We start from the raw sequence: 9,171 nt of genomic DNA, 5'->3' as shown, positions 1-9,171 counted from the left end.
AAACTCAGACTAGCGGTGGACATTGGGCCTTGCTCCTTATCCTGGGGGCTTTCCTCTGACGAACTTGGCATGGTCACATACCCATGCTCCATCATGCGTTCCAGGCAGATGTCACAAGAGGTGAACTCCACAGTGCACCTTTGGTCACAAGAGGAGCTGGTGTCCCAGCCCAGCTCCTTTGTTCTTGTCACTGGTGACCAGTCAGACCTCACCAGGTGATATGAATGGTCAATTTTCTGAGCAAGCGTGGCTGTGGGCTGAACCACCTGGCCCTTTTGGCCCATCGGGCTCCCATCCACCTGACCCGCAATGCTCCCGCTTCTCAGCGGGATCACCCTGCTGCTCCAGTAGCTGTCATCAGCCCTGCTCCAGGCACTTCTGCCGGGATCGCCGTCCTCATATGTCTGGATCAGCTGTCTGCTTCAGAGGCCCTCTACAGCAGGTGCTGCCCTCCTCTCAGGGGATCCTGCCAGCAATCTCCTGGGTGCCACCCTGATAAAGCCAGTACTGTCCTACACCAACTGGTGTATATTTGGACCATCCAGAACAGTAAGGATCCCTCCTCCTTATTGCAGACCAGTACTACTGCCTTCACCAGTTGAGCAAGTCCATTGGGCTGTGCAGATCATGACACCTGCTCAACAGAGATGACAGTCCAAGAGCAGCCTGAAGAATCAGTGGTCCACCAGGAGGAGGAGGAGGGGCCCCAAGGGATAGACAAGCAGGAGGATCTGGGACTGGGTGCCCTAAGAATAGAGAAATCAACATCAGTAAAGCTTCTGGAGACCAGGTAGACCTCAATTATATGGAACCCAATCCTGTGTCTGGGGAAGAAATCACCTTTCAAAAGAAGGCCCAGAACCTTCCCAAGATCTTCCCTTGTAGGGGACCTGTCATTGGCAGCCCCCATAGACCTTCTGCTGGGGGGCTGCCCATGGCTCAGGCTGATGCAGAAGCAGCAGTGCTGCCAGAGCCAGACCCTGGCTGCTCCTCACTTCCAGACAAGTGGGCCAAAGAAAGGCTGGAGAAACACCATCTGCCCAGCTCTCCAGGCTCCCAGGGCTCAAGCAAGGGGGTGAGTGGGAAAAAGCATTCCTGTGGTCCATCAGAGAGCTGTCCTCCACCAAGAGCTTCTACCTGGAGGCCCCAAAAGAGAAAGAAGCTAGTGCCTATGGCCCTGCCACTGTGGCTGCCATGCTATCAAGATGGTCTGCCGCCACCTGCTAACAAGCCTTTTCTGTGTCTGGAGGAAGACATAGGCACCCTGCTAAGGGAGGTTCCAGGTGCAAAGAAGAAGAATTTGAAGGATAGGGCCTTGGAGGAGAGAAGAGAAGCTGAGGAGGCCAGCAAAACTACTTTGCCTGTCCATTCTTGCTCTCTACCTGGGGCCCATAGTGAGACTACAGACACACTGATCCCACTCCCAGACTCTTCCCACTCCCCAGATATACCTGCTAGCAATTAGTGGGAATTCCCTAAACCTATCTGTCCATCTGCCTTCCCCATTGCCAAGTAATGGTGAGTAGGGAATCCCTTGTTCTCTTCCTCTGCTTCACCCCATTAATCCTGTTTTTCCATGAGGCCCAGTCCCAATGTGGGAGTTACCCCTACTTTGTTTCACTGGGAAGAGCTGTGGCACTTCCCATTTTTCACCTCCCACACCTCATATCCAGTTCCCTTTCCCCTCCTAGCCTACCCCCTGCAGAAAGAAATCCCCAACCCCCATGTGCTTTGATTCTCCTCCTTCTCTTCATTCGTTTCCAAGGCCCACTCTAGTCCCTTCCAACTGCAACCCCAATAGCCATGGCCAGAACTTAACTACTGCAAGTATCTCTCCCACCAACACAGCCAAGTCCTCTGCTCACCTGACTCACCATCCCATTGTGCAGCCTGAGGACATGGCCATTGACACTACTCCCCCTTTTATGACAGTGACATTTCCATCTCCACCTGCCTCCAAGGACAGCTCCAGTCCATGCCCCCAGGTCCATGGCCCTGGTCAGCACAGGCAGCCAGCAAAGGCATCATTCTCCATTGGCCCCCAAAACCTCAGGTCTCCCACCACAACCCCCATTTGAACCAGGCTTTTGTCCCATTAATCACTCCTCAGCCCTCATCTGGGAGCTCTCCTGGGGAGCAATAGAGAACTTGCCTTCGGAATGCTGCCCTGCTTATAGTGATCCCAGTTATGGACCATGCACTGGCCTCCCTCCTGGCACACAGCATCTCCGCCATCATTGTCAAAGCCTGCAGCACCAGAAGAACCTATGGATACCACACCACCTCCTTGAACTATTCTCTCACAGTCCCCTCCTGCCTCCCAGAAAAACTTTAGACCATAGTAAGGGTTGCTTCCTGATTCTGGGAACCTCCATCAGAGTGGCAGCATTGCCTGGACTAGTCTCCACCACTTAGGGTACATAGCAGGAACAGGGACCCAGTGCAAGTCTAGAGATTCCCAGCAGTTCTAGAGACACCTCTCAGTCCATGTGTAGGGGTCCTGGTGGGAAGCTACAGCCCAACACATTCATATTGGGTAACCTACCCTGGAAGCTAAGCCCAAACTATGGGATTAAACTCACCAACACCTCAATGCTCAGTGGCAGCAATGGGCTGCCTGGTCTTGTGGGTATGATGTCACCCCTCATCCCCTTGGGCACATCACTCAACAACTGGCCAGGCTTTCCTATGATGCAGTACAGAGTTTCACAGCCTCCAGGACTGGCTTGAACTTGCTTATGGGTGGGCTGGATATGAGACAATGTTTCACAATTTGCCAGCTCCCTTCTCAAGCCTGCACTGCTAGAACTGGAGGGAAAGCTGTTTTGGAATGCCCATTCCAGACATGGGGTCCAAGCCTGCAACTGTGGATCAGAAGCACCTACTGTGTAGCACAGAGGATATCTTCATGGATGCCTGGCTTGACATCCCTACAAAACCCACTCTCTGTCTTGATGGTTACCTCATTGATCTGAGCCCTGGGAAGTTTTCTGGACTTCAACCTGGCTAGGATGTTCATTGCTAGCTGGAAGGGCTTCCTATTCCCTCACACATTTGCCTTCATGGTCTTTCCCTTGCTCCTCGAATATACATAAATTAATACTTATTGTTTCCAGTTCTTCTGTCTCTGTCATTTTTCTTGCTTTCTGATTAGATGTCAGAGAAAGAAGTAGCGTGTGTTTATTGTTATGTGTGGCGACGGACCTTTATGCAAAGGTCAGGAATATTAACTTTTTTGTGTGTGTGTGCAGAAGATTGATCCAAAGGTGCTCTTCCACTAAGCTGCACAGAAGTATTTTTAGTTTTCATTTTCAGACAGGGTCTCACTATTTTGGGAATGCTGCCCTAGAACTCACCAACTACCCGACTCAGCCCCTGAATTGCTGGGATTACAAGAATGCACCACCACACTTGGATTGACTAATAATTTCTAAGCCCATTTCTCTTATCCCCAAAATTTGAACCCATGCTTTTAGTTGAAGGCCTCATCTTCACCATGGTATGGAATGTATTCTCCCATCAAACAGCACGGGCCAATACTGCCTGAGAATCTGAGCTATGCATTGTGTGTCTTGGGCTAACTATGTCACTTCTGGTCATCATTACTGGGTGGTGGATATGGGAACATGTATATATTGGGACCTGGAAAATAACATAGCATTCAGTCTCTATTTAAGACATGTGAGTGGCCAATGAGCCCAGGAGGCCCTTGTGACCCTCAAGATCCTACCTCTATGGTTAGGGCATTTATCATCCTTAGTGCTCTGTCTATCCCTTCAGCTGCCAGCATAGCATCAGCATGTGGAGGAGACCCTGTTGCTACCCAGGAGCCCTGCCTCTCACCTTGAACCCGCCCATCAAGTACCCCAGGACAGTGTTCAGACAAGCTATTGACATCACCTAGCCCACCTAGTGCTTGTCAATCTCTTTCCTCCTCTGTCTGGAACTCCAGGTTGATAGGAAGGTCTCTATCCAAATGTGAGCTGAATCCTGGCCCTTCAAGGCAGATATTCTTTCTAGAAAATCAAGGTGGTTTAGAGAGAAAATGTAAGGATGCCTCCCATCCCTCTGTGGCCTCTCAGAACAAAGCTGCCCCTTCTGCATATAGGGGATCCACTCACCCTGGCCATACCCTGTCTTTGCAGCTTCCTTGGTCCCTTGGGCTACAGCAATGAAATGTGTGAGAGGAAGGTGATTCTGGTAACAGGAGGTCAGCCCATATGAGAAGACAGAGAGCCTTATAATGACTTGTCTTCAGACACCAGGAAATGATAACTGCAACAGTGGGAGAGGTCTTGGGTGTGTGGGAGAAAGAATGCTATGAAAACCATGGCTGCCTCTCCCTGAAATCTGAGAAGTTGGGTCAGCAGAGCATCTCCATGTCCACATATATAAATGTTGGCCCTGGGCTACCTTCCTGTTTAAAAGCTTCCCAGATCCTATGGGGCCTAAGTCTGGATCTCAGGGACACACAACCAATGGCATGGACCATAAAACCCTAGGACACCCTTCCAGTGCCAAAAATGACTGGCACAGGAGGCTAGATTTGCTTCAGTCCTGGGATAAGTGTCAGTGGTCCCCTACACACATTGCCATCCCCAAACCCAGGAGGGCTGCCAATGTATTAGCTAGATTTGAGGCCCCTGCTGCCCCATCTAGCCAAACTAGATTCTTATATCCATGTCAGACCCAATGGTCCCCATTCCCACTAACCAGCCCTATGTACCCAGTGCCCACCCGGATACTGCCAGCCAAGTGGACCCACCCTGGTTCCTTCTGCTGCAACAGGCGTCTGCATCCCTCAGGGATCCACAGTTTAGAAGCAGTTCCTATGGTTCCTGTAGTCAAAGGGTCACTTAGCCCTCTACTTCAGACTACCATGTCCTGTGGGTCTTAATAGACTCAGCCCTAGGCCCTTTCCTAAGACCTATTGCCCTCTTGCTATCAGATTGGTCTTGGCAACACCATCAGGTCTAGCCATCCCCATGATGACTGGCTTTTCCTGGTTACAGACAGATAGGGAGTGAGACAGTCCAGCCCCCAGGCCAGCCACATCTGGTAGATGGCAGCCTGGGTGGAGTGGAAGGGAGGAGGAGAGAATAAGCAGAGAGGTAGGGGAGGGGAGCAGGAAGGAAAAGAGACCCTGCATTTGTCTGACCCAAGACCTTGGAACTCAAGTTGCCCACTAGGTGCCAGCAGAGGACAGGGTTCCTGGGACCTCAAGTAATGACAGTCAGCAGTCTCTACCTCCTGTGATCCCATGCTAGGTCCCAGGTGAGCTTGAGGGCCACCAGGCAGTGGAGTCAGGGAAGAGGACATCAAGGGAAGGAGAGTATGAGACTGGACATACCTGGACATACTGAGAGCCAGGATTAGGCTTGCATTTGGGACATGGTAGTGGGCAGAAGAGCAAAATCCTCTCGTGCAACAGCCACAGGCTACACAATGTAGGTTTCACAATGCAGGTTACACGATGTGCTCACACACTGCTCCCCCAAAGATGGATTTATTTCTTGGTCTACAAAAGGGGGATTCTACTGACACCCACACAGATACTGGAGCTCACAGAGGTCAGAGAATGCCCCTCACATTACCTATTTTTATATCTGCCAATACCTTCTACTTCCAATGTTGTGCTCACCCAACAGGATGCTGAGCTTTCCTGAGCAATGCATGCCAAGAACTGCCCACTGCTGAAGCCCAAGAGGTGCTACCTCTTGGAGGTGCTGCATTGGGCTTAGTGTCTCTCTGTCTTTGCTGTTCAATGATCATGTGGCACAAGATAAAATCCCACCCTGCATGCCTGGGGGCCATGTAAGTCAGGTACCCACTGTAATGTGGCTGAAGCCCATGCAAGTAGGGCAAAAGGCTCCTGTCCTGACTCTCTTGCCCAGAGAAGACATCCATCAGCCATAGTCAGGCCACTGCTGTGGAAGGCCAAGTCCTTGAACTGGAGAACCTTGTTCCAAGTTCACATCATCATACTTGAGGTCCTCAATGCCCTGGGGAATCTGAGGTGGAATGGAAGTAGACCAACCATTCATTATCAAATCCTTGGGGTTTATTCCAAATAACAGGGATGAAATTCAGGCTCATTTCTAAATGTGGCTACTTCCTGGAATTTTGGCTTTGTAATGAAATGCGCTCCTCAGGTTTGATCTCCAAACACCTGGTTTTGGCCATTGAAGCTTTGTGAATCTGGCTTGTGGGAGGTGCTGTTAGGTAGTGGGTTAACATAGCCTATGAAGAAGAGGAACCCCACCTGAACCTGAAGCCAAATAAAAGTCTCCCACCTAACACCTTACTGTAGAAATTGTGCAAAGGGTTTTTGTTCATCTGTTTGTTTTTGTATCAGGTATTGCCGCAATTGGCCCTTCACCACTGAGTCACATCCCCCAGACTGTGTTTTATTTTTTACTTTGTGACAAGTTCTCTCTATGTTGCTTATGGCATCTCTAAGGTGCTGAGGCTGGCTTTGCCACTGGGATTGCAGGAGTGCTTCCTGAAAAGTTCTTAACAATGTAAGCGGATTTTGGTCCCCAGGCCGCGGAGAAGGGGGCGTTGAGGCTGGAAATGCTGCCGTGGCGGTGAAGCCAAGCGTGTGGGCGCGGCTGGGCGACTGGGCCCGCGCGCTGCTCTGGGACTACGCAGAGGCTTGCCGGGACGCGGTGGCTGCGGCGCGGGCTCGGCCGGGGCGCGCAGCAGTGTACTTGGGGCTGCTGGGCAGCGCCACAGCCTGCTGCGCTCTGGCGCCGAGAGAGGAGGCCTTCGAGGAGGCGCTCCTCGATGCGTCTGGGACTCTCCTGCTGCTAGCGCCAGCCACTCGCAACCGCGATTCCGAAAGCTTCCTGCAGCGGCTCCTTTGGCTGCGGGGTCGCGGTCGTCTGCGCCACGTGAATCTGGGGTTCTGCTCGCTCGTGTACGAGGCGCCCTTCGACTCCCAGGCCAGCCTCTACCAGGCCCGCTGCCGCTACCTGCAGCCCCGCTGGGTCGACTTCCCCGGCCGAATCCTGGATGTGGGCTTCGTGGGCCACTGGTGGATACTGAGCACCCGGATGCGTGACTGCGACATCAACGATCACAAGTTCCTGCACCTGCCGGCACATTTGCGCGTGGCCGGATCCCACCAGCTGCACTCCGAGGCCAATGAGCGGCTCTTCGATGAGAAGTACAAGCCTGTTGTGCTCACCGACGATCAGGTGGACCAGGCGCTGTGGGAGGAGCAGGTGTTGCAAAAGGAGAAAAAGGACAGGCTTGTCCTGAGCCAGGCCTACTGGCTAGTGCAGTCGCAGGTCGCAAGATGAAACCCAGTAAGAGCTTGAGGCCTGACTGGGGTCTGAGCCCTGGCAGACTGTGGAATGATGAGAGTGAGACGTAAATTATATGCACTGTTCTCTAACTGCTGTTGTTGAAAACAAGTTTGGAGAGCCATACTCCCTATCTCTTTGTTCCTTATTAGTGAAGATAGTTCACAGTCTTTTTGGTCTAGGAATTGGGTAGAGCAGAGTTGACTAATGTTTATCACTGCCAGAGCTAGTAATGAGCCTTTTACATAAGTCTTTTTAGGCTGGGAATGTAGTAGCTCAAGTGGTAAAGCACTTGTCCCTGGCATCCCTAAAGCCCTAGGTTTGATCCCCACTACCACAAAAACAAAAGAAAAATAACTTCATCCTTTTTCACTGTGTGACACAAGTCCCTTGACAGAGGTACTACATTGGTCAGGTGACTCCCAAACTCTCTTCCAAGAGCATGCATATTTTGCTTTATTTCTTTGTGTGTTTTCCTCCTCTTGTTCTTTTTCTTTGGGGGGGGGGTACTGGGGACTGAACTCAGGGGCACTTGGCCACTGAGCCACATCCCCAGCCCTATTTTGTATTTTATTTAGAGACAGGGTCTTACAGAGTTGCATAGTGAATTGTCATTGCTGAGGCTAGCTTTGAACTCACGATTCTCCTGTCTCAGCCTCCCAAGCTGCTGGGATTAAAGGGGTGTGCCACCATGCCCAGCTCCTCTTGTTCTTTTATGAGTAACATGTTTGTTTAGATTTTTAAAATTCGTTGAGCCAGCTGTGGTGGTACACACCTGTAATATGAGCTACTCTAGAGGCTAAAGCAGGAAGATTGCAAGTTTGAAACCAGCCTGGGCAGCTTAATAACACCATATTCAAATAAAAAGGGCTGGAGATGTTGCTCAGTGGTAGAGCACTGGCAGTGTGAGTGAGGCCTTGGATTCAAACTCCATTACCAAAAATAAAGTAAAACACTAATTATAGTCTCACAAGAAATTGGCAAAATAATACATTTTGAATATTCTTTACCCAGTTTCCCTTAAATGGTATTGTTTTACATAACTAATACTAAATGAGGATATTGATATTAGTATGACTGTTTGGTTTTGGAAGGGACGTGTTTTTGTAAAAACAATTTGGTTTTATCATATGTGTATTGACAGTGATTAGAAGTGGCTTGGAAGGAAAAATAGGTCCTAATCTCAAAATCTATATCTAATTGTAAATCCTGTTGATGTCATACTTCAGGTACCCTGAAAACAGAATTCTTTGGAAAAGAATAAGTTAAATTATGTAGTTGGTACTTAGCTAGGTTATGATAATCACACCTCTTAAGCTAAAATATTGGGGAATGTGACTACCTCTGTCACCTTGGTGCTTGTAGCTAGTTAATAAAACCAGGAGATGAAACAGTGAAAAAAAAAAAAAAAACAATGTAAGCAATGCTCGTGATGGCAGTTGGAACATTATTGAGGGCTAACTAGGATTATCCAGACTAATCCTGGAGAGAAACCTGCCATTATTGATTCTCTTGGGCAGGTGAAGATAGTGAGGTTGAAGGAGGGCACCCTGAGCCTGGGTAGGAGACAACCTGCAGCCCTTGAAGTACAGACAAGACCAGCAAAGAGAGGTGGTACAGCTCAGAGCTCATTCCCTTGTAGATCTTTCAGTTTTTTTGGTAGCCTGAGCTCTACCACCTCAGCCTCCTATGTGTAACTGCAAGGTAGGGAATGGGAGTGGGGGTCTGGGAAATGTCTGCTCCCAGGGGCAAGGCTCCCACATGTGTATATGCTCACAAGGACACCCCTTTTTTCACTGCCACCAGTAGCTAGGCAGTGCATGATGGGAGGGGAATTGTGATTCTTTCCATGTGCTGGCCCCAT

General features: G+C 50.1%; 1 protein-coding gene across 1 annotated transcript; it reads left to right on the top strand.

Moving 5' to 3' along the window:
* Positions 1-647: 647 nt before the first annotated feature.
* Positions 648-9,033, top strand: LOC124075599 (mitochondrial import inner membrane translocase subunit Tim29-like). Its single transcript, XM_046419110.2, has 4 exons — positions 648-790; positions 886-1,075; positions 1,890-1,998; positions 6,511-9,033. Exons 1-4 carry the CDS (start codon positions 648-650, stop codon positions 7,302-7,304), a joined length of 1,236 nt encoding a protein of 411 aa, XP_046275066.1. The 3' UTR covers positions 7,305-9,033.
* The last annotated feature ends 138 nt before the right edge of the window (positions 9,034-9,171 follow it).

This window comes from Marmota monax, unplaced genomic scaffold, assembly GCF_021218885.2.
Source record: "Marmota monax isolate L192 unplaced genomic scaffold, Marmota_monax_Labrador192_F-V1.1 WCK01_AAM20220418_F8-fsc00609, whole genome shotgun sequence".
Taxonomy (NCBI): Eukaryota; Metazoa; Chordata; class Mammalia; order Rodentia; family Sciuridae; genus Marmota; species Marmota monax.
Note: the sequence above shows the minus strand (reverse complement) of the source record. Positions and strands in the feature narration are given on the sequence as shown.